Source organism: Salvelinus alpinus, chromosome 34, assembly GCF_045679555.1.
Source record: "Salvelinus alpinus chromosome 34, SLU_Salpinus.1, whole genome shotgun sequence".
NCBI lineage: Eukaryota > Metazoa > Chordata > Actinopteri > Salmoniformes > Salmonidae > Salvelinus > Salvelinus alpinus.
The window spans coordinates 10,806,870-10,832,684 of record NC_092119.1 but is presented as its reverse complement, the minus strand read 5'-3'; the positions used below and the strand labels follow the sequence as shown (position 1 = coordinate 10,832,684).

At 42.6% G+C, this 25,815-nt stretch overlaps 1 protein-coding gene across 1 annotated transcript in view; it reads left to right on the top strand.

The window, feature by feature from the left end:
• Window positions 1–8,600, top strand: part of LOC139563585 (forkhead box protein N3-like) — a 9,341-nt gene extending 741 nt beyond the window's left edge. The window contains exon 2 of the mRNA XM_071382369.1: window positions 8,069–8,600. Within this exon, the coding sequence (XP_071238470.1) occupies window positions 8,069–8,591 (523 nt within the window). The 3' untranslated portion in view covers window positions 8,592–8,600. The remainder of the gene's footprint in view (window positions 1–8,068) is intronic.
• Window positions 8,601–25,815: the final 17,215 nt, after the last annotated feature.

The window sequence follows — 25,815 nt, the reverse complement described above, 5'->3', positions numbered from 1 at the left end:
CTGTTTAACACAGTGGTCCAGCTGAGCTCTGTTTAACACAGTGGTCCAGCTGAGCTCTGTTTAACACAGTGGTCCAGCTGAGCTCTGTTTAACACAGTGGTCCAGCTGAGCTCTGTTTAACACAGTGGTCCAGCTGAGCTCTGTTTAACACAGTGGTCCAGCTGAGCTCTGTTTAACACAGTGGTCCAGCTGAGCTCTGTTTAACACAGTGGTCCAGCTGAGCTCTGTTTAACACAGTGGTCCAGCTGAGCTCTGTTTAACACAGTGGTCCAGCTGAGCTCTGTTTAACACAGTGGTCCAGCTGAGCTCTGTTTAACACAGTGGTCCAGCTGAGCTCTGTTTAACACAGTGGTCCAGCTGAGCTCTGTTTAACACAGTGGTCCAGCTGAGCTCTGTTTAACACAGTGGTCCAGCTGAGCTCTGTTTAACACAGTGGTCCAGCTGAGCTCTGTTTAACACAGTGGTCCAGCTGAGCTCTGTTTAACACAGTGGTCCAGCTGAGCTCTGTTTAACACAGTGGTCCAGCTGAGCTCTGTTTAACACAGTGGTCCAGCTGAGCTCTGTTTAACACAGTGGTCCAGCTGAGCTCTGTTTAACACAGTGGTCCAGCTGAGCTCTGTTTAACACAGTGGTCCAGCTGAGCTCTGTTTAACACAGTGGTCCAGCTGAGCTCTGTTTAACACAGTGGTCCAGCTGAGCTCTGTTTAACACAGTGGTCCAGCTGAGCTCTGTTTAACACAGTGGTCCAGCTGAGCTATGTTTAACACAGTGGTCCAGCTGAGCTATGTTTTACCGGATGCTACAGATCAAATTGTACCCCGGGATAAGTGGTGGGTAGGGACACAACTGACAGCTACACACAAACCATCACAACACTTCAACATGATAGCTCAGTAAAAACTGTATTACCACACAGTGGTGTGCTTTGACAAAGTACAAACACAGAATACACACATAAACAGGTACTCTTACCTTCTATTGTTTCTGTCTTTCACACACACACACACACACACACGCAGACACACGCACGCACACACACACACACACACACACACACACACACACACACACACACACACACACACACACACACACACACACACACACACAGACACCCCCCCCCTCACACACACACTTATAAACAAATACACACACTCAGGGCAGAGAGACTGACTGACTGACTGACTGAGGATTTAGACATGGATAATAGATAGGAGTTGTCTAAGCCTGCTGTGCTCCTACTTTAATTCATGAGGTTTAAATGCACAGAGAGGACAAGATGGCCAGAGACACTCAGAGCTTGGCTTTTAACAACACCAGTTAGTGAGGAAGCTGCACGACATGATGCAGACTGACGGAGGGAACATCTTAACTGGGAGAATGACAAGACTTAAAGCGATAGTTCACTTTTAAATAAAGTTTCAGTGTATGTACGACTTTACCTAGGTCAACTATACCTTTATAGGAAAGAACGGTATGTTATGAACTAAAACAATCTGTATGTGTAAGGGGAACTGGCGGCAGAGAAGTCAGACGCAGGAGAGAAATAACTGTGTTTCCAACAGGGCGGGTTATTAACAAAACCCACCGGAAAACAGAATAATACAATAAATGGGTAACATAACCCAACGCACACCAGGACAGACGTGCACAAGCACTTACAACAAACAATCACCGACAAGGACATGAGGGGGAACAGAGGGTTAAATACACAACATGTAATTGATGGGATTGGAACCAGGTGTGATGAAAGACAAGACAAAACCAATGGAAAATGAAAAGAGGATCAGCGATGGCTAGAAGGTCGGTGACTTCGAACGCCGAACGAACAAGGAACGAACAACCTCTTCACCATTAACCCCCCCGTTAACCCCCCCTCAAATCTCTGGCACTCACGGTAGTCATATAGCAGTCAGAACAATTCATGAAGATGTTATGATGTTATAATGTTATAATGTTATGATGTTATAATGTTATGATGTTATAATGTTATGATGTTATAATGTTATAATGTTATGATGTTATAATGTTATGATGTTATAATGTTATAATGTTATGATGTTATAATGTTATAATGTTATAATGTTATGATGTTATAATGTTATGATGTTATAATGTTATAATGTTATGATGTTATAATGTTATGATGTTATAATGTTATAATGTTATGATGTTATAATGTTATAATGTTATGATGTTATGATGTTATAATGTTATGATGTTATAATGTTATGATGTTATGATGTTATGATGTTATAATGTTATGATGTTATGATGTTATAATGTTATAATGTTATGATGTTATAATGTTATAATGTTATGATGTTATAATGTTATGATGTTATGATGTTATAATGTTATGATGTTATAATGTTATAATGTTATAATGTTATAATGTTATGATGTTATGATGTTATGATGTTATGATGTTATAATGTTATGATGTTATGATGTTATAATGTTATGATGTTATGATGTTATGATGTTATAATGTTATGATGTTATGATGTTATGATGTTATGATGTTATAATGTCATGATGTTATGATGTTATGATGTTATAATGTTATGATGTTATAATGTTATGATGTTATGATGTTATGATGTTATGATGTTATAATGTTATAATGTTATGATGTTATGATGTTATGATGTTATGATGTTATAATGTTATAATGTTATGATGTTATGATGTTATGATGTTATAATGTTATGATGTTATGATGTTATGATGTTATGATGTTATAATGTTATAATGTTATGATGTTATAATGTTATGATGTTATGATGTTATGATGTTATAATGTTATAATGTTATAATGTTATGATGTTATAATGTTATAATGTTATGATGTTATGATGTTATAATGTTATGATGTTATGATGTTATAATGTTATGATGTTATGATGTTATGATGTTATAATGTTATGATGTTATGATGTTATGATGTTATGATGTTATGATGTTATAATGTTATGATGTTATGATGTTATAATGTTATGATGTTATGATGTTATGAATACGCCAGAGAAACATGTTTCTGTTGGTGTCTTCACCGAAGACATTAGTTACCATTGCCCTGTTGCAGTGGTGGAAAAAGTGTCTTAATGCCATACTGTAGTAAAAGTAAAGATACCTAAAGAGAAAATGACTCAAGTAAAAGTGAGTCACCCAGTAAACTATTACTACTTGAGTAAAAGTCTAGGAGAATTTTGTTTTCGATGCTTAATGTATCAAAAGTAAATATAATTGCTAAAATGTACTTAAGTATCAAAAGAAAATGTATAAATCATATCAAATGTATTTTATTAAGCAAACCATACGGCACTTTTTTTAATTGAAATGTACGGATAGCTGGGGGCACACTTCAACACATAATTTACACGAAGCATTTGTGTTTTTGTGTTTAGTGAGTCCGCCAGATGAGAGGCAGTAGAGATGATCAGGGATGTTCTCTTGATAAGTGTGTGAATTGGACCACTTTCCTGTCCTGCTAAGCCTTTAAATGTACTTTTGGGTTTGAGGGAAACTGTATGGAGTAAAAAGTACATTATTTTCATGAGGAATGTAGTGAAGTAAAAGTAAAAGTTGTCAAAAATATAAATAGTAAAGTAAAGTACAGATACTCCAAAAAAACGACTTAAGTAGTACTTTAAAGTAGTTTTCTTAAAGTACTTTACACCACTGCCCTGTTGTTTGTGTTAGAGATGTGTGAATACAAAGATCTGAGCCTTGTGTCATCACAAAGAGACAAATCCCTGAAGGGTTCTACTTCCTCCTCTCTGCCACAACATATTCATTCAGACACTGGCCTCATTACGGAAAAAAACATTCCAGCATTGATACATCTAATCACCATTGTATTTCAGCGGGCTATCTCTTTGAAAGAACTTCTAAGCCTTTTCACAATGGTTTTGGGCTGGATGCTGATAGGGGAAACTTGCTGAATGATCGTCAAAGCTTTTCTTTTCGGGTTGTTTACATAAATAAGTCCTGGATGCTTTGCTAGCAAATAGACAATAAAGAAATCCACAGGGGCCGACTAATTATCTCTAGCCACTTTAATAATTAATAATTGGATGTAATAAATGTATCACTAGTCACTTTAAACAATGCCACTTTATATAATGTTTAAAAACCTTTGAATGAGTAGGTGTGTCCAAAATGTTGACTGGTACTGTAGATGCAGACAAGAGTGTGCAAGGCAGTGTTGAATGTTTCACTTTCTGTCACCTTGATTACTTACAATTCTTTCAACCTGAGCACCTACGTTGTAAACGCTCTTTCATATGCTAGATTGTAGCAACCTCATGATGGGTACAGGGAACATTCTAGTATCATGTAGTAGCCTAAACCTATCGATGTTACATTGAGCTGGGTGAATGGAATACGAATGAGAGTCATCCAATATGCTGTAAAAGAAAAAAGGTCATGTTCATGTTAGAAATAATCATCCTCCCTCATCTTAAACAGCACTGGCCGCCACTGCTGTTGAAGTATAGACACCTGAGTTGCCTAATCCGTTGACAGGGCTGGTTAACTCTTGAGGTTCCTAGGGTCTCCACCGATCTAGATAAATCTGCTTTTAGTTTTAATGCACCACATTGCTGGAACAAAATTCTAAATACATTTCATCTTGATGTTCTGGTGACATTCTGGTAATTTAAGGTATTGATTGGGGACTTATTTGTGGAGGAATGTAACTCTTTCTGGTGGATTTGTGCTTCCCACGACTGTGGTTTTGTATTTTATTGTGTACATACACTGATAATCACCAATGTAGCATTTGTAGTGCTGTCAGCCTGTCACACAAAGTGAATCGACTCGAATTGAATGGTACTTCCTTGATCCCCAAGGGGGGGGGGGGGGGGGGGGGGAATTGAATTGTCACAGGTTTTATATTGAATTCACAGCCGTTGCAAACATGCAGAGTGTTGTGATACTTTGCGTGATAGATTCTCACATCTACCTGATGGCAGGACGTAGGGCTAACTTCATTAGAATCATCAGCCGAGAGACACTACATACACTCCTCTCCTCATCTACCTGATGGCAGGACGTAGGGCTAACTCCATTAGAATCATCAGCCGAGAGACACCACTACACTCCTCTCCTCATCTACCTGATGGCAGGACGTAGGGCTAACTCCATTAGAATCATCAGCCGAGAGACACTACATACACCCGAGAGACACTACATACACTCCTCTCCTCATCTACCTGATGGCAGGACGTAGGGCTAACTCCATTAGAATCATCAGCCGAGAGACACCACTACACTCCTCTCCTCATCTACCTGATGGCAGGACGTAGGGCTAACTCCATTAGAATCATCAGCCGAGAGACACTACATACACTCCTCTCCTCATCTACCTGATGGCAGGACGTAGGGCTAACTCCATTAGAATCATCAGCCAAGAGACACCACTACACTCCTCTCCTCATCTACCTGATGGCAGGACGTAGGGCTAACTCCATTAGAATCATCAGCCAAGAGACACTACATACACTCCTCTCCTCATCTACCTGATGGCAGGACGTAGGGCTAACTCCATTAGAATCATCAGCCGAGAGACACCACTACACTCCTCTCCTCATCTACCTGATGGCAGGACGTAGGGCTAACTCCATTAGAATCATCAGCCAAGAGACACCACTACACTCCTCTCCTCATCTACCTGATGGCAGGACGTAGGGCTAACTCCATTAGAATCATCAGCCGAGAGACACTACATACACTCCTCTCCTCATCTACCTGATGGCAGGACGTAGGGCTAACTCCATTAGAATCATCAGCCGAGAGACACTACATACACTCCTCTCCTCATCTACCTGATGGCAGGACGTAGGGCTAACTCCATTAGAATCATCAGCCGAGAGACACTACATACACTCCTCTCCTCATCTACCTGATGGCAGGACGTAGGGCTAACTCCATTAGAATCATCAGCCAAGAGACACCACTACACTCCTCTCCTCATCTACCTGATGGCAGGACGTAGGGCTAACTCCATTAGAATCATCAGCCGAGAGACACCACTACACTCCTCTCCTCATCTACCTGATGGCAGGACGTAGGGCTAACTCCATTAGAATCATCAGCCGAGAGACACCACTACACTCCTCTCCTCATCTAGCTGATGGCAGGACGTAGGGCTAACTCCATTAGAATCATCAGCCGAGAGACACTACATACACTCCTCTCCTCATCTACCTGATGGCAGGACGTAGGGCTAACTCCATTAGAATCATCAGCCGAGAGACACCACTACACTCCTCTCCTCATCTAGCTGATGGCAGGACGTAGGGCTAACTCCATTAGAATCATCAGCCAAGAGACACTACATACACTCCTCTCCTCATCTACCTGATGGCAGGACGTAGGGATAACTCCATTAGAATCATCAGCCAAGAGACACCACTACACTCCTCTCCTCATCTAGCTGATGGCATGACGTAGGGCTAACTCCATTAGAATCATCAGCCAAGAGACACTACATACACTCCTCTCCTCATCTACCTGATGGCAGGACATAGGGCTAACTCCATTAGAATCATCAGCCGAGAGACACCACTACACTCCTCTCCTCATCTACCTGATGGCAGGACGTAGGGCTAACTCCATTAGAATCATCAGCCAAGAGACACCACTACACTCCTCTCCTCATCTACCTGATGGCAGGACGTAGGGCTAACTCCATTAGAATCATCAGCCGAGAGACACTACATACACTCCTCTCCTCATCTACCTGATGGCAGGACGTAGGGCTAACTCCATTAGAATCATCAGCCAAGAGACACTACATACACTCCTCTCCTCATCTACCTGATGGCAGGACGTAGGGCTAACTCCATTAGAATCATCAGCCAAGAGACACTACATACACTCCTCTCCTCATCTACCTGATGGCAGGACATAGGGCTAACTCCATTAGAATCATCAGCCGAGAGACACCACTACACTCCTCTCCTCATCTACCTGATGGCAGGACGTAGGGCTAACTCCATTAGAATCATCAGCCGAGAGACACCACTACACTCCTCTCCTCATCTACCTGATGGCAGGACGTAGGGCTAACTCCATTAGAATCATCAGCCGAGAGACACCACTACACTCCTCTCCTCATCTACCTGATGGCAGGACGTAGGGCTAACTCCATTAGAATCATCAGCCGAGAGACACCACTACACTCCTCTCCTCATCTACCTGATGGCAGGACGTAGGGCTAACTCCATTAGAATCATCAGCCGAGAGACACCACTACACTCCTCTCCTCATCTACCTGATGGCAGGACGTAGGGCTAACTCCATTAGAATCATCAGCCATATAGCATTAGCTCTTTAGCTCCGTACTCTAGTCTCTGAAGGGGCCATTCAGAAGTGGAATTAGCTGATGTCTCACTGATTAGAGGTAGCAGTCACAGCTAGCACTGTTCTGTGCTTCTGATGTAGCCTCTTCACTGAAGCTCCTGTGTGTGTATGTGTGTGTGTGTGTGTGCATGTGCGTGTAAACATGCTAACGACATGAGTCAAATGCAGGGAGCTGTGAAGTGTGTAATGTTTGCGTTAGTTAGTGTATCTGTTGTGTCCGCTGTCTGTTTCAGTGTGTGTGTGTGTATGTATGTGTGTGTGTGTGCGTGTGTGTGTGTATGTGTGTGTGTGTGTATGTGTGTTTATGTAAGTGTATCTGTTGTGTACGCTGTCTGTTTCAGTGTGTGTGTGTGTATGTGTGTTTATGTAAGTGTATCTGTTGTGTCCGCTGTCTGTTTCAGTGTTTGTATGTGTATGTATGTGTGTGTGTGTGCGTGTGTGTGTGTATGTGTGTGTGTGTGTATGTGTGTTTATGTAAGTGTATCTAACTTGTGTCTGCTGTCTGTTTCAGTGTTTGTGTGTGTATGTGTGTTTATGTAAGTGTATCTAACTTGTGTCTGCTGTCTGTTTCAGTGTTTGTGTGTGTATGTGTGTTTATGTAAGTGTATCTAACTTGTGTCTGCTGTCTGTTTCAGTGTTTGTGTGTGTATGTGTGTTTATGTAAGTGTATCTAACTTGTGTCTCTGTCTCTCTCCAGATCAGTGCTGTCCGGAGGCTGTCGGAAGCGTAGCGACAGCAATCCCCCCTGTGACTCCCCATTGGTCAGCAGCGACCCCAAGGAAGACCACACCTACAGCACCAACCAATCGGATGATGGCAGCGACTACACCAGCGACTCCAGTCTCCGCAGCAACGGCCCAATTGCCCGGGACGTCGCCAACGATTCAGACTTTGACGACGAAGACGACAAGAGCAAGATCCAGCTGGAGATCAAGAAGGAGGAGCCGCGCGATTGGCCTATAGACACGATAGACTCCACCCCTTCCAGCCAGCAGCACAACAAGAAGCGGTATCACTTCCTGAAAGCCAAGCAGCGGATGGGCGACACCCTCCCGCTAAAGAAACGGCGCACAGAGAAGCCGCCAGAGAGTGATGACGAGGAGATGAAGGAGGCAGCGGGTTCGCTGCTCCACCTGGCGGGCGTCCGGGCCTGCTTGAACAATATCACCAACAGAACCGCCAAGGGCCAGAAAGAACAGAAAGAACCCACAAAAAACTGATCACAGAAAGACTGAGAAAGAAAGAGAGAGAGAGAGAGAGAGACTAACCTGAGAGAGTGAAGATTTTAAAAGAACAAAAATAAGAGAGAGAAACGGAAATACGAAACATCACTTTTAATATAGAAATGTACACTTTCTTTTTTCCAGGACATCAGGTGAATTCTGAAAGATTTGTGGCAATATCAAAATCAATCACTTTGTTTTGCTATCTTTAAAGTTAATGTTTTTGAAGGTTGCAAAAAATATGTTTTTTATTTGTTTAAAGGATATTAAAGCCATAGACAAAACTTTTTCTGATATTCAACTAAGTTAGCAGGTTTCTGTTGGCTGAAAGTAACACGAATGAGAAACAAAATTACCTTTTTGGAAAACTGCCCCATCCATGGATTGGCTTGGATGTATGAATAGAATAGGGGATCAAATTGTTATTCATTTCAAAATGTACCCCAATCCCAAACTATTGCCCTTTACAGGCTCATCAGACACAGCTAACACTATATAATACATTTCAGCAGGCTCATACACTTGTTATTTCTGTGGAATTTCCTGGTACAAAGTTCCTATGGAGTGCTTATCACTGACTATTTTGTTTTTACAGTGATATAGATCATTAAAATGTAATAAAGTAAGTATTCAGGGTCAGATCTTAACTTGAGATAGATTGATGTCTATGGCCTGCATATTCCTGTTAGGATGTGACCATATACCTCAATATGTCACAATAAACAAGCACAAATACACATGCTATACTGGCTAAAGCAATGTTATATTAGTCAACTAGGTCACTGAAATAACACAGGTATATGCTGAAGTAACGCAGGTATATCCCCTTTGTTCAGCATCAGACTTTCGAAAAAAATGGTGCTAATATATCAGCTATTTAAAAATATATATTTAAAACCTAGTTTGCCAAACTCTGTCTTGTCTGTGTGCGAAGAAGCTTCCCCAGATATTTTTTGGACATTAAATTATGTGATGCTGTTAGCTTAGTGACCATTAGCCTAGCCAAGCTCATAGAAAATATACTCATCAGTTAGCCTAGCCTAGCTAAGCCCATGGAAAATATACTCATCAGTTAGCCTAGCCTAGCCAAGCTCATAGAAAATATACTCATCAGTTAGCCTAGCCTAGCTAAGCCCATAGAAAAGACACTGGGTAGCCAGTTTTTGTATGTCCTTCCTTTGCGTGTCAGTGTTGGAACAGTGCCAAATATGAATTATTGGTCAGCCCACTGATAATGGTATTACTTCCTTAGCTAACTGTCTTTCTGACTGCTAATCACATTTAGCCACTGGCGCTAGCTAGCATGCCAAGGCAGCGGGAACAGTGTTGTTTTCCCCTTAAAGGTTGACTGTAGGACTGTAGTGAGGTGACGTTCGCTGGTACAAGTGGGATGAAGGAAGGGTTTGTTGTTTTCTGATGTCGTCTTCTCTTAAAGTAAGCTAATTGAGTTTGGTAAAAGCCATAAACTAATAGTCTGGCTAGCGCTTATCAGAGAGTAAAATAACTGAAAATATGTTGAGAGAACCTCAAAATTGCCTGCGTCCTTTTATGAAAGCAATCAACATGAATAACTGAGATATACTCCAGTGATACGTTATAGTGATATTCTCCCCGTGGCACAAACACCTGATCACCTTCATGTGTTGGATGGGAAATGATGCTGCGAAACCTGCCACATTTTATTTCATGTGAGAAGAACAATGATGACTGTGGAGCTGTTTATTTTTTTGTTTGTTTGTGTTTACTAACCTACCCTCATGACGTAATAAAGCAATTTCATCCAGTCAGGATAACACTGTATAAAAAGTTAAACTAGAGTTTTGGATTTGTTTCTTAATTTAAGCAATGTAGCCAGCATGATTTTTTTCTCCAAATCGTGTTGTATGGGTTCTGTAATGAAAAAGCGAAAAAATGTTTTATATTCATACAAAGATCATGTAAGGTAAATAATGTATTTAGCATGAAGCATGAATTATTTTCATATAAGTATCCTAGCGAACAAAAAGGTTCTGCCTGGAAGTTCTGCGCCCATAGGTGTGGACTCCTTCTCTGTTGTTTGGTCTTGTCTTTTTGATTTTGATGGTTCCGTCCTTGTCATCCTCACTCAACCTTGTTTTAACTTGGGCTTTCATACAGTAAAACAACCTTATTCAGGGGACAAAAAGCTGGTCTGTTGGGCAAATCTCTGTCTGCAATATGACGGTACCTCTCTCTCCTCCCATTGGTGGATGATAACTTCCTTCATCCATAGTGGATAAAACTGTCCCAATGTTTGTTTGTAGTCACTAGATGGACATGTTAGAAAGGACACAACTGTCAGACCTTCTTGGCATGAAGATGAGTTATTTCTTGATTAAAAGGACCAAACGTCCTCTGTCTTCTCCGGCATGGACGTATAATGACCTCTGTTGTCTGATGGGTTCTCCCTGACAGGTGAATGTTGGAGCCCGTGTGATTAAAAGTGAGGTTAGGTGGTAGTGAGTGTTAGCCGTCTGTTCCCTCACCCCTCCTTCTCTGTGCCTGTTCTTCCATCGCTTCTTTATTTTCTAAGGTTTTAGACGTCTTTGATATTTCAATGTCTTCCTTTTTTCCCCTTCTTTTTTTAATGAAATAGGAGTTTACCAAAGTGTTTTTATGTTGTTATTTTATGTATTGTAGCTCTTCAGGTCTTGTTGTCAGTATTACGCAGGCTACTATAGACTCGTTGGACATGTAATAACTCAAAGGAAACTAAGAAAATATGACTGCTAGATAAATACAAACTATATAGTGCGTATTTTTACATTATCTCACCAGATTGCACTAAGATATTAAATGAAAGATTAATTTCAGTGCCAAAGGCTTTAATAATTCCATATCTACCTGAAATAGATTTACAAACATATGTTAACACATCAAACATTGCCAGTGTGCTGTTGCATTTCCGTCAGATACCCGTCGGACCGTCCTAGTCCTTGTTCTTGGAACCTACCACACTACACGCTGGGCATTGGCTCCTTGGAATGGGTTTAATTTCCAGAACATGCTCATTTTTTTGTGTAGCCTTTTTAGTTGAATATAACACCCGTTATCCCATAATGCACTCCGTTTGACCAGAGCTAACTAACCCAATGAGGCTGTTGTCAAAGTAGTGCACTATATGGACAACAGGGTATCAGTTGAAACATCCCTTATTTTCCCTTCATTAAGTTGAGGTGATGTGTAAATGTGTCTTCCACTGATAATATATTACTAAAGATATACGTATATTACTAAAGATACGTTATTGTTTGTGGGATACTGCCTGCCTAAAGTCTAACACTCACAATCCTTCAGGTGCCACAACGTTTGAAGTGTTCTGGAAAAAAACTTAAATATGAATTATTATCAATAAACTGTCAATACTAGCCAGGCAAATAGTGATGTATCTATTGATGAGTAAAAAAAAAAGTGTTTATTTGTTTCATCGTGTTTTTTGATTGTTTTATATCTATTTTTCTTCCATGTTTATTGTTTGGAGGGGTTTTATGAGGAGAAGAAAGCGCAATGGATTGCCGGCTACTTATTTGCAGTACATTATTCACCTGGTCGTCATGGAAACTGCATGGTACTTTATCTCACTTATGTCAATAAATTCCGATAGAATCAGCAACTGCTGGGTTTTAAAAGATCCTTAATGGTGCTTAGTTTTCAACTAATAACTTAAACAACAGAGAGCAATTTGTGGTTACAAATATCAATTACCACTGTTGTTGTTAACAAAGAAACAAAACAGTAAGAAAGTCCCCATGTAGTTTCTATGTAAATAAGAGGCAGGTAGTGTTCTGTGAAAACATGCTACCGATCATTTCTGTGTCCTGTTTTTCAACCCGGTAGTCTTGATGGCATGACCTTCCAGCTGATCTGGTAATATGGAGTAGGTGCGTTCTGTATTTCATTGACGTGTATTCATATTGCCAAAGACAAAACTACTTCATCAATTCATGTAAATATCACCGTGTCCGTTACTATGACGAAAGTATGTTTTTATGTTTGTGTTTTAGTTCCCCCCACCCCCCAAAAAAAACGTACCATAAAGTTTCTGTGCTGTATTGTCTTCCAGTTTAAATGAAAACAGTTACTCCTGTGGTCAGGTTCCTTCAATAAGCCTTTAATAAACCTTTATGTATTTTAACTTTCAAACCCACATGATGGCTGGACTTTTTATGCCACTTAGCAGCACCTATTTGTTGTTATCATATACATTTGTTTTGCTTTTCAATCCCTTCCAAGAGCACTTGTGGTTGTTTTGGAATACCTTAAGCACTCCTGCTACTTATTTTCATCAAGCCTTTGTGTATTTTCTGCTCCTCGTTTCTACATTTTAGAGTCGGTTTCCGGACTAGAAAGAAAAGATGGAAAGAGGAAAGAAGGGTGAGGACAGGAAGAAGAGAGGAGAACAGGAAGAGGAAAGAAAAGTGAGGACAGGAAGAATAGAGGAGAACAGGAAGTGGAGAACAGGAAGTGGAGAGGAGAACAGGAAGATGAATAAAAAGTAAGGACAGGAAGAAGAGAGGAGAACAGGAAGAGGAGAGGAGAATAGGAAGAAGAGAGGAGGACAGGAAGAGGATAGAAGTGAGGATATCCGGAAGAGGATAGAAGTGTGAGGACAGGAAGAAGAGAGGAGAACAGGAGGAGGAATGAAGAGTAAGTACAGGAAGAAGAGAGGAGAACAGGAAGAGGAAAGAAGAGTGAGAGAACAGAATTGGGTAGTTGTACTGTATGTACTCATTGTCTGATACACTGGGTATGACACAGAGTCTATGGACCTGAAGAGGATGACTGGGTATCACACAGAGTGTGTGGACAAGTCCATGTAGAGGAGGAGAGGAGAGAAGGGGAGAAGAGAGGGAATGGACCGCAAGAGGGGATAACAGAGTGTGTTTCTGCCTGTGTAATCATATTCTGAGACACATTGGGTATCTCACTGTGTGACATGTTTTCTCCAGCCTGTTTGTGTTGCAGTGCACATTGTGGACACGCACTAATTACAGACCCACAGACCTCATCATAGACCACCATAAATCTTTCTCTCTCTCCTCTCTCTCTCTCCCTCTTTCTCTCACGCTCTCTCTTCATCACTCTCACTATATCTCTCCCTTTCTCTCTCTCTCCCTTTTTCTCATTTTCCCTCTATCTATCTCTCTCTCTCTCTCCCACTCGTTTTCCCTCTTTTTCTATCTCTCGCTCACTCTCCCTCTCTCCCTTTCTCTCTCCCTTTCTCTCTCTCTCTGTCACCAACTCTTTCTCTCCCACTCTCGTTTTCTCTCTCTCTCTCTCTCTCTCTCTCTCCCACTCTCGTTTTCTCTCTCTCTCTCCCCCACTCTCGTTTTCCTTCTTTTTCTATCTCTCTCTCTCTCTCTCTCTCTCTCTCTCTCTCTCACACACACACACACACACACACACACACACACACACACACACACACACACACGCGCCACACCCTCTGCCAACGCAGTTGCTATGCAACAGCTGCAATAAAGGAAGGGAAGAAAGTGTGCATTGAACCAGTCAGTGTTCCACCTCTCTCTCTCCCATCTGACCCCAGTCTCATATCAAGTCAACCGTGCATAGATCTCCACAATGGGAAGGCTGCCCTATTATCCAACCTGGGGGGTGTACTACAAAGCAAGATCAATTACTTAGCAGGCTAACTTGCCTTTTAATATTAGTTGCATTTTTTTTTTAAAGATAACCTTTAAATGGGCAAGGTCTAATTGACTCAACACCCAATCAGTGGTGGATAAAGTATCCAATTGTCATACTTGAGTAAAAGTAAAGATACCTTAATAGAAAATGACTCAGGTAAAAATTTAATTCACCCAGTAAACTACTACTTGAGTGTCACGTGTGCTCGCTCTCCGGCCTCTAGGTCACCAGGCTGCTCGTTATGGCGCACACCTGTCACCATCGTTACGCGAACCTGCGCATCGTCAGACTCACCTGGACTCCATCCCCTCCCTGATTACCTTTCCTACATGTGTCACTCCCTTTGGTTCCTTCCACAGGCGTTATTGTTTCTGTTTCAGTTTCATGTCAGTTCGTTGTTCGTGTTTTTTGTTTTGTATTATGTTGCGTTTATTAATTAAAACACTCACTCCCTGAACTTGCTTCCTGACTCTCAGCGCACATCGTTACATTGAGTAAAAGTCTACAATTATTTGGTTTTAAATATACTTAAGTATCAAAAGAAAAAGTAAACTAATTTCAAATTCCATATATTCAGCAAACCAGACGGCACAATGATTTTTTTTGTAATTTACAGTTAGCCACGGGCACACTCCGAAAATCAGACATCATTTACAAACAAAGCATGTGTTTAGTGAGTCCGCCAGATGAGATGCAGTAGGGATAAGCATTCAAAATCTAAAGAGTACTTTTGGGTGTCAGGAAAAATGTATGGAGTAATTAGTATTTTATTATTTAGCAATGTGGTGGAGTTGTCTAGGAATCTTATTTAGGAATGTAAAAGTTGTCAAAAATACAGATACCCCCAAAAACTACTTAACTAGTACTTTCAAGTATTTTTACTTAAGAAATGTACACAACTGACAAAAAGACATATCTAAGTTAAGCTTTCTTAATGAACAATAGTCAGTAGTTCTTTCTTTTCTTTTTTTTAAATCAAAGTTAGCCGGCTAATCCTGCTTGGCAATATACCTCTCTGCTTGTTGACTGTGTTTGTTGTGTCTGTTCTGTTAGTTGGTGCTCTTTTTGTGTTGTGTGTGTGAAAAATCTATATTTTTTTTAATGTTAAACACATAATGTATTCAGCCTTTATGTAGCCAGGTGAGACATTGAGAACAAAACATGTTCTATCATTTGCTTTTTGTTCAATTATTATCCACTCATGTATTTCTGACAGTCTGTGTCAGAAACACCTGTCTGACACACCTGTGTCAGAAATCACATCCTATTCCCTATGTAGTGCACTACTTTTAACCAGACCCCTATGTGGTTCACCCAATAAGTCTCTTGTCAAATGTAGAGCACTATACAGGGAACAGGATGTGATTTCAGTATTCCAGACGAGCCGCAGGACTGACGTCTTACTTCCTGGATGGTGATGTCATCCCATGGGCCCTGTCCTTCCGAGACGCTTGATTGGTTACAGGTCACCTCCAGCGACATGCTCCCTGACAACACCAGTTCTATCTCTAAACACGTGTTGCTAGCCTTTGTTGCCAGGGAAACAAACCCGAGGTGAGCGTCTTGTTTTCCTAGATCTGATAAGAAGAAAGAAAAGCTCTGTCTTTTCTTCTTTTGTTTATCCTGGTACTCGCTACGCTCGGCTCGGTCGCCATGGAGACCAAACACTTGTTTTTTTCGGAGAAGGGCGGGGGAAAGGTGGTAACTGGTGAACATCATGATTCAAACCCACCATCTAACACTCAGCTAAAATGGCTCCTGAGTGGTGCAGTGGTCTAAGGCACTGCGTCTCAGTACTAGAGGTATCACTACAGACACTCTGGTTCAAATACAGGCTGTATCACAACTGGCTATGATTGGGAGTTCCACAGGGGGCGGTGCACAATTGGCCCAGTGTCGTCCAGGTTTGGCCGATGTAAATAAGAATTTGTTCTTAACTGACTTGCCTAATAACACTAACTCCCACCTGAAGTGCCGTGTTGATGTTATGGTTTGAGTGATCATCTCAGTTATCTGTCATCATTGTTGTTCCTCCCTACAGAGCTGAGGCTGGGCCTTTAGGTGTGTGTTTGTGTGTGTGTGTGTGTGTGTGTGTGTGTGTGTGTGTGTGTGTGTGTGTGTGTGTGTGTGTGTGTGTGTGTGTGTGTGTGTGTGTGTGTGTGTGTGTGTGTGTGTGTGTGTGTGTGTGTGTGTGCGTGCGTGCGTGCGTGTGTGTGTGTTCCCTCATGCCTGTCTTGCTGGAGTGCCAGATGTCTCCTTGTCCACACCAACACCCCACAATTCTTGAAACAGAGGTGTTCATCGCCTCAACGAATGAATAACCCCCCTTGCAGACAGAAACACACACACAAACACCAATCCGCAGACACCAGATAATAACCAGACAAATCCAGTGTGTCCCCCTAATGCGTCCCAGGGTCCCTAAGTCAGACACAAATCCAGTGTGTCCCCCTAATGCGTCCCAGGATCCCTAAGTCAGACACAAATCCAGCAGCATTACATGAAAAGCCCTGGTATTAGGTTGCCTGTGTTTAAATACATTTGCAAGTCTCCTTATCTGTGGGGAGAGGGCTTGATTTGCATGGGGGCTGTGGGCTAGGGGGATTTGAGAACAGATGGAGGGCTTTGTAAAGAGACCGACTGGTGTTTGGGATGTATGGGAAGGGATGGAGGGTGTGGATGCTTCGGTACTGTCGCTGTCACTAACTGGACAAGAGGTGTGTGGTGCAGAGCAGGGAGTGGACTATGCTGCAGAGGAGGCTGGCTTTTGTTTCAATAAATCAACGCGTCATGGTCGTCACTTCACTTCGGGTGTGTTGGAGCAGGGCTGGAACAAAATCCTGCACACACTGTTAAGTCAGCTTTGTTGAGCTGTGACTCCACTGTACCCCCGACATTATGAGAAGACAGTTGGCGTCATCACATTGTAAACTAAACACATCACAACACACTATCTGTTTGTTTACAGTTGGTTTTGGCTGCCACGGCCTGGCCCTGGAGGCTTTTGTGACTGCATGGAGACAAGGTATTGAAGCTAGCTGGCATTCCATGCAGACGTCACTGCTGACAAAGCACCTGCAAATGCCAACCAATGTGACTCCCATTCCCTTGCGCTCTCCCCTGCGCCCCCTCGCCCCTCCTCTCCTCTCTCTCTCTCTCTATTACAAATGAGGCTGCGGTAAAGTTAATGTTCTGTTTCCACTGGGCTAATGCCCTTTATCATTCATTAAGAGTGCACCTATGGCACCTAGGGGACAGGAAGAGCAGCTGAGCTAGGGAAGAGAGAGAGAGAGAGAGGAGAAGAGAGAGAGAGAGAAGAAAAGAGAGAGAGAGAGAGAGAGAGAGAGAGAGAAAGAGAGAGAGAGAGAGAGAGAGAGAGAGAGAGAGAGAGAGAGAGAGAGAATAAAAGAGAGAGAGAGAGAGAAAGAGAGAGAGAGAGAAAAAGAGAGAGAGAAAGAGGGGCGACCGTTCTCTTTTCCGTATTAAAACTCAGTTTTTCACAATTCCTGACATTTATTCCTAGTAAAAATTCCCTGTCTTACGTCAGCTAGGATCACTACTTTATTTTAAGAATGTGAAATGTTAGAATAATAGTAAAGAATGATTTATTTCAGCTTTTATTTCTTTCATCACATTCCCAGTGGGTCAGAAGTTTACATACACTCAATTAGTATTTGGTAGCATTGCCTATAAATTGTTTAACTTGGGTCAAACGTTTCAGATAGCCTTCCACAAGCTTCCCACAATAAGTCGGGTGAATTTTGGCCCATTCCTCCTGACCGAGCTGGTGTAACTGAGTCAGGTTTGGATGCCTCCTTGCTCGCACACGCATTTTCAGTTCTGCCCACAAATGTTCTATAGGATTGAGGTCAGGGCTTTGTGATGGCCACTCCAATACCTTTGTTGTCCTTAGGCCATTTTGCCACAACTTTGGAAGTATGCTTGGGGTCATTGTCCATTTGGAAGACCCATTTGCAACCAAGCTTTAACTTCCTTACTGATGTCTTGAGATGTTGCTTCAATATATCCACATACTTTGCCTGCCTCATAATGCCATCTATTTTGTGAAGTGCACCAATCCCTTCTGCAGCAAAGCACCCCCCACAACATGATGCTATTCTTCGGCTTGCAAGCTTCCCCCTTTTTCCTCCAAACATAACGATGGTCATTATGGCCAAACAGTTCTATTTTTGTTTCATCAGACCAGAGGACATTTCTCCAAAAAGTACAATCTTTGTCCCCATGTGCAGTTGCAAACCGTAGTCTGTTTTTTTATGGCGGTTTTGGAGCAGTGGCTTCTTCCTTGCTGAGCGGCCTTTCAGGTTATGTCGATATAGGACTCGTTTTACTGTGGATATAGATACTTTTGTACCTGTTTCCTCCAGCATCTTCACAAGGTCCTTTGCTGTTGTTCTGGGATTGATTTGCACTTTTCGCACCAAAGCGCGTTCATCTCTAGGAGACAGAACGCGTCTCCTTCCTGAGCGGCATGACGGCTGTGTGGTCCCATGGTGTTTATACTTGTGTACTATTGTTTGTACAGATGAGTGTGTGGTCCGTACTGGGAGTGGAGTCAGGTGCAGGAGAGCAGAGAGTTGTGAACAGGCGCACACTTTATTTAGGCAGGAGAAACTAACGGACGGACGCCACTGCGTCGAAACCTCCATCCAATGAGCCAAAGTGCAAAAACACGCAGTCACAATAATAAAGTACAAACAAATAAACATACCTCGTGATATAAAACACGGAATAAACGCACGTCAAAAATGACACGTAACACAAAACAATCACACACAAAGACATGAGGGGGAACAGAGGAATATATACATGCAGTGTGATTGGGGAATGAAAACCAGGTGTGTATGGAACAAGACAAAACAAATGGAACAATGAAAAATTCTAGCGGCGATGGCTAGAAAGCCGGTGACGTCGACCACCGAACGCCGCCCGAACAAGGAGAGGAGCCAACTTCGGCGGAAGTCGTGACACCCATGGTGTTTATACTGTACTTGCACAGATGAATGTGGTACCTTCAGGCGTTTGGAAATTGCTCCCAAGGATGAACCAGACTTGTGGAGGTCTACAAATTTTTTGGGGGGGAGGTCTTGGCTGATTTCTTTTGATTTTCCCATGATGTCAAACAAAGAGGCACTGAGTTTGAAGGTAGGCCTTGAAATACATCCACGGGTACACATCCAATTGACTCAAATGATGTCAATTAGCCTATCAGAAGCTTCTAAAGCCATGACATCATTTTCTGGAATTTTCCAAGCTGTTTAAAGGCACAGTCAACTTAGTGAATGTAAACTTCTGACCCACTGGATATGTGATACAGTGAATTATAAGTGAAATAATCTGTCTGTAAACAATTGTTGGAAAAATGACATGTGTCATGCACAAAGCAGATGTCCTAACCGACTTGCCAAAACTATAGTTTGTTAACAAGACATTTGTGGAGTGGTTGAAAAACAAGTTTTAATGACTCCAACCTAAGTGTACGTAAACTTGTATGTATGCTACAGATGGACTATTGGTGTGTTTGGACCATTATAGTTTGTTGGTGATGTGTATACCAGGAAACTTGAAACTCTGGATCCACTTCAGTCCCATCAATGTTAATGGAGGCCTGTTCGGCTCTCCGTTTCCTAAAGTCCACAATCAGCTCCTTTCTCTTGCTCACATTGAGAGAGAGGTTGTTGTCCCGGCACCACACTGCCAGGTCTGACCTCATCCCTGTAGGCTGTCTCATCGTTGTCTGTGATCAGGCTGCTGTTATCATCACTGTTGTGTCGTGTGCAAACTTAATGACAGGTGTTGGAGGCGTGCTTGTCCACGCAGTCGTGTGTGAACAGGGAGTACAGGAGGGGACTGAGCACGCAACCCTGAGGCGCCCCAGTGTTGAGGATCAGCGTGGCAGATGTGTTGTTGCCTACCCTTACCACCTGGGGGCGGCCCGTCAGGAGCTTTATGGGCACTATTGTGTTGAACGCTGAGCTGTAGTCAATGAACAGCATAAAACATTGCGTGCAATATTATATCATTTGATTTGACTAGAGACTTTGGCAGAATCTTTTTTAATACTGCAAAGATGATCAAAATGACAGCCTACTTTGACACTGACAAACTGAGAATCTGATATCAATAAAAACGACCTTGTCTTGAATCCATCAATAGTCCAGGTGTGTGGAGACACATTGTAGGCTACAATATGAGGAGGAAATGATAGTCCTAAAAATGCTTTCTTCACTGACTCAACCAATGATGCACAGCTCACTATTCTGATTTATTTCATTTCTTTCTGAACAGACAGCATAATTCTATAACTTTGGCAAATGTATTTCAATATATCAGGGGGTGCTGCAGTTCTCTGTCCCAGTGGTGGAATGAGGTTCTCCTTGATGCTGGGGACACCTGCTCATCTTCCTGAAAATGGTCTGAAACCCTAACTCTTCAAACCGTGTCTTAAATAAGACATCACTGGTATTTTCCTACAAAAACACTGACTTTGCTGTTAACTGCTTTATTGAGGGAATAAACGACTGTGATATGTGGTTGTCTCACCATCTCTGGATCAGAGTGTCTGCTAAATGACACAAATGTTAGAGTAACAGTGGGGTAAGAGATAAGCATGTGAATGTGTGTGAAAACATACTAGCCTGCCTGTCCGTGTCTGATAGAGGTATGACTGGTGTCTCGACAACTGTGACGCCATCATCTTCTGTTACAGAGATGAACACAAAGCCTTATTAGATAGTTCATTGAACCCTCTCAGGAGAATAGAACAGCACAGTGCTGCACTGTAGTGTTTATGTGTGTGTGTTTGTCCGTGTGTGCATGTGTGTGGGTGCATACGTGTGTGTGTGTGTGTGTGTGCGTGCGTGCGTGTGTGCATGCGTACCTATACAGGCTATAAAATGCGGCTGATCCATACAAATTGGAGGTAATTTAATAGAGAGTTCCCGCTGCCGTCTCCTTTGATACTTAGACAGTGTATCAGTTCCTCATTCACCCTAATGTCCTCCTCCTGTTTCATTGATTACACAGAGAGAGCGAGAGAGAGAGAGAGAGAGAGAGAGAGAGAGAGAGAGAGACTGGGGCGAGGTGGGAAAGAGGAAGATGGAAAATTTGATGGATGGAAAGAGAGAGAGAGTAAGAGTGCATGAAGAAAGTAAAGAAATATACACACATTGAAAAATAGGAGAGAGAGAAGAGAGAGGAGAGAAAGCACGGAGAGGAGAGAGACAAGAGAGAAGAGAGAGAAGAGAGAGAAGAGAGAGAGGAGAGAGAGGAGAGAGAGAGGAGAGAGAAGAGAGAGAGGAGAGAGAAGAGAGAGCAGATAGAGAAGAGAGAGGAGAGAGGAGAGAGATGAGAAAGAGGAGAGAGAGGAGAGAAAGCACGGAGAGGACAGAGACGAGAGAGGAGAGCGAAGAGAGAGAAGAGAGAGAGGAGAGAGAAGAGAGAGGAGAGAGAAGAGAGAGAGGAGAGAGAAGAGAGAGCAGAGAGAGAAGAGAGAGAGGAGAGAGGAGACAGGGGAGAGGAGAGAGATGAGAAAGAGCAGAGCGAGGAGAGAGAAGAGAGAGGAGACAGAAGGCAAGAGATTGTTTGTGTTTTGTATGCTGTGTTGTTGTGTTAATTTACATCATATCTATTTGTACTGCACTGGGTGTTCACTTCACAACATGTAGCTTTCACCTTCTCCCAATACAGCTTGTTCAAACTAGAATTAGAGCGTGAGAGAGAGAGAGAGAAAGTTTGGGAGACATGGAGTGAGAGTTACAGGGAAACAGAGTGAGAGATGGAGATGGAGATGGAGAGAGAGAGAGAGAGAGAGAGAGAGAGAGAGAGAGAGAGAGAGAGAGAGAGAGAGAGAGAGAGAGAGAGAGAGAGAGAGAACGAGCCTTGGACATTTTAATTGCTTTGAAAGTAGGTTAACCAGAGGGAAGAATTAGCTGCATGTGGAGTGAATACAAAGGAGGAGGAGAGGAGAGGTAGAGAAGAGAGGAAAGAGTATTGAATGAGAGATAAGCGAAGGGGAGGAGAGGTAGAGGTAGGAAAGGAGCTGTAGAGGAGAGGAGTTTGAGTAGTGTGTGTGTGTGTGTGTGTGTGTGCGTGCGTGCGTGCGTGCGTGCGTGCGTGCGTGCGTGCGTGCGTGCTTGCGTGCGTGCGTGCGTGCGTGTGTGTGTGTGTGTGTGCGTGTGTGTGCGTGTGTGCGTCAGGTTTTCCTTTCTGAAAATGTGGTGCCGGACATTAGACCAGCAGCATTTAAATTTACCAGACCTATGAGAAATGTACCAGACTCCTATGGGTGTGCAACCTGACTCGGGTGTAGACCCAAGGTGCTCTGAAATCCCATTTAGATCAATGGTAAATGGTAATTGATCTTACCAGAACATGTAAATGGGGGATGCTATGGCGCACACTTTGAAGCTGTTAGAATAACTGTACATACTTACTTTTCCTCAGCCAACAAGAGGACTAATGAACAGTAAAATCACATACCTATGCACACGTAACACACCAGTTTGAAGTTTTTGGGAAGCACATTTTCACCAGAAAAATTCATAAATCATTCCATGTATCATTGCATTTGCAGACTAATGTAATATAGTCTACTATTCCTAATGTGATGAGTAGAGAGAGTCATAATTTAGGCAAAAGAATATAACTTAATCACTGTTCGCAAACAAAGAAAAGACAGTTCAATGTACAGCATGAGCACATATAGTGTAGAGGTCAGGGCTACAGGCTGCATCAGATACATTTGGTCTTTTATTTTTAGATTAGATTAGATTAGATTCAACTTTATTGTCATTGAACAAGTACAAGTACAACGAAATGCAGTTAGCATCTGACCAGAAGTGCAAATCTGCACGAGAAAAACACATTTCATGCAGTTCTACTACACTTTATAGAACTGAAGACAGTTTGCTGAATCTTTGTTTAATGCGACACATGACAGGGTAGCCTACTCTGACAAACAGATCAGTAGAAACAACGTTGTCCATACAAGACAAATGACAGGGTAGCCTACTCTGACAAACAGATCAGTAGACACAACGTTGTCCATACAAGACACATGACAGGGTAGCCTACTCTGACAAACAGATCAGTAGACACAACGTTGTCCATACAAGACACATGACAGGGTAGCCTACTCTGACAAACAGATCAGTAGACACAACGTTGTCCATACAAGACAAATGACAGGGTAGCCTACTCTGACAAACAGATCAGTAGACACAACGTTGTCCATACAAGACACATGACAGGGTAGCCTACTCTGACAAACAGATCAGTAGATACAACGTTGTCCATACAAGACAAATGACAGGGTAGCCTACTCTGACAAACAGATCAGTAGATACAACGTTGTTCATACAAGACACATGACAGGGTAGCCTACTCTGACAAACAGATCAGTAGATACAACGTTGTCCATACAAGACACATGACAGGGTAGCCTACTCTGACAAACAGATCAGTAGATACAACGTTGTCCATACAAGACACATGACAGGGTAGCCTACTCTGACAAACAGATCAGTAGACACAACGTTGTCCATACAAGACACATGACAGGGTAGCCTACTCTGACAAACAGATCAGTAGACACAACGTTGTCCATACAAGACAAATGACAGGGTAGCCTACTCTGACAAACAGATCAGTAGAAACAACGGTGTTCATACAAGACACATGACAGGGTAGCCTACTCTGACAAACAGATCAGTAGACACAACGTTGTCCATACAAGACACATGACAGGGTAGCCTACTCTGACAAACAGATCAGTAGACACAACGTTGTCCATACAAGACACATGACAGGGTAGCCTACTCTGACAAACAGATCAGTAGAAACAACGGTGTTCATACAAGACACATGACAGGGTAGCCTACTCTGACAAACAGATCAGTAGACACAACGTTGTCCATACAAGACACATGACAGGGTAGCCTACTCTGACAAACAGATCAGTAGAAACAACGGTGTTCATACAAGACAAATGACAGGGTAGCCTACTCTGACAAACAGATCAGTAGACACAACGTTGTCCATACAAGACACATGACAGGGTAGCCTACTCTGACAAACAGATCAGTAGAAACAACGGTGTTCATACAAGACAAATGACAGGGTAGCCTACTCTGACAAACAGATCAGTAGACACAACGTTGTCCATACAAGACAAATGACAGGGTAGCCTACTCTGACAAACAGATCAGTAGAAACAACGGTGTTCATACAAGACAAATGACAGGGTAGCCTACTCTGACAAACAGATCAGTAGAAACAACGGTGTTCATACAAGACAAATGACAGGGTAGCCTACTCTGACAAACAGATCAGTAGACACAACGTTGTCCATACAAGACAAATGACAGGGTAGCCTACTCTGACAAACAGATCAGTAGAAACAACGGTGTTCATACAAGACAAATGACAGGGTAGCCTACTCTGACAAACAGATCAGTAGACACAACGTTGTCCATACAAGACAAATGACAGGGTAGCCTACTCTGACAAACAGATCAGTAGACACAACGTTGTCCATACAAGACAAATGACAGGGTAGCCTACTCTGACAAACAGATCAGTAGACACAACGTTGTCCATACAAGACAAATGACAGGGTAGCCTACTCTGACAAACAGATCAGTAGAAACAACGGTGTTCATACAAGACAAATGACAGGGTAGCCTACTCTGACAAACAGATCAGTAGAAACAACGGTGTCCATACAAGACAAATGACAGGGTAGCCTACTCTGACAAACAGATCAGTAGACACAACGTTGTCCATACAAGACAAATGACAGGGTAGCCTACTCTGACAAACAGATCAGTAGAAACAACGGTGTTCATACAAGACAAATGACAGGGTAGCCTACTCTGACAAACAGATCAGTAGAAACAACGGTGTTCATACAAGACACATGACAGGGTAGCCTACTCTGACAAACAGATCAGTAGAAACAACATTCATATCCACAGCACTCACTGTGGATATGGGGCACTCACTGTGGATATGGGGCACTCACTGTGGGTATGGAGCACTCACTGTGGATATGGGGCACTCACTGTGGGTATGGAGCACTCACTGTGGATATGGGGCACTCACTGTGGATATGGAGCACTCACTGTGGATATGGAGCACTCACTGTGGATATGGGGCACTCACTGTGGGTATGGAGCACTCACTGTGGATATGGAGCACTCACTGTGGATATGGGGCACTCACTGTGGGTATGGAGCACTCACTGTGGATATGGGGCACTCACTGTGGGTATGGAGCACTCACTGTGGATATGGGGCACTCACTGTGGATATGGAGCACTCACTGTGGATATGGAGCACTCACTGTGGATATGGGGCACTCACTGTGGGTATGGAGCACTCACTGTGGATATGGGGCACTCACTGTGGATATGGAGCACTCACTGTGGATATGGAGCACTCACTGTGGATATGGGGCACTCACTGTGGATATGGAGCACTCACTGTGGGTATGGAGCACTCACTGTGGATATGGAGCACTCACTGTGGATATGGAG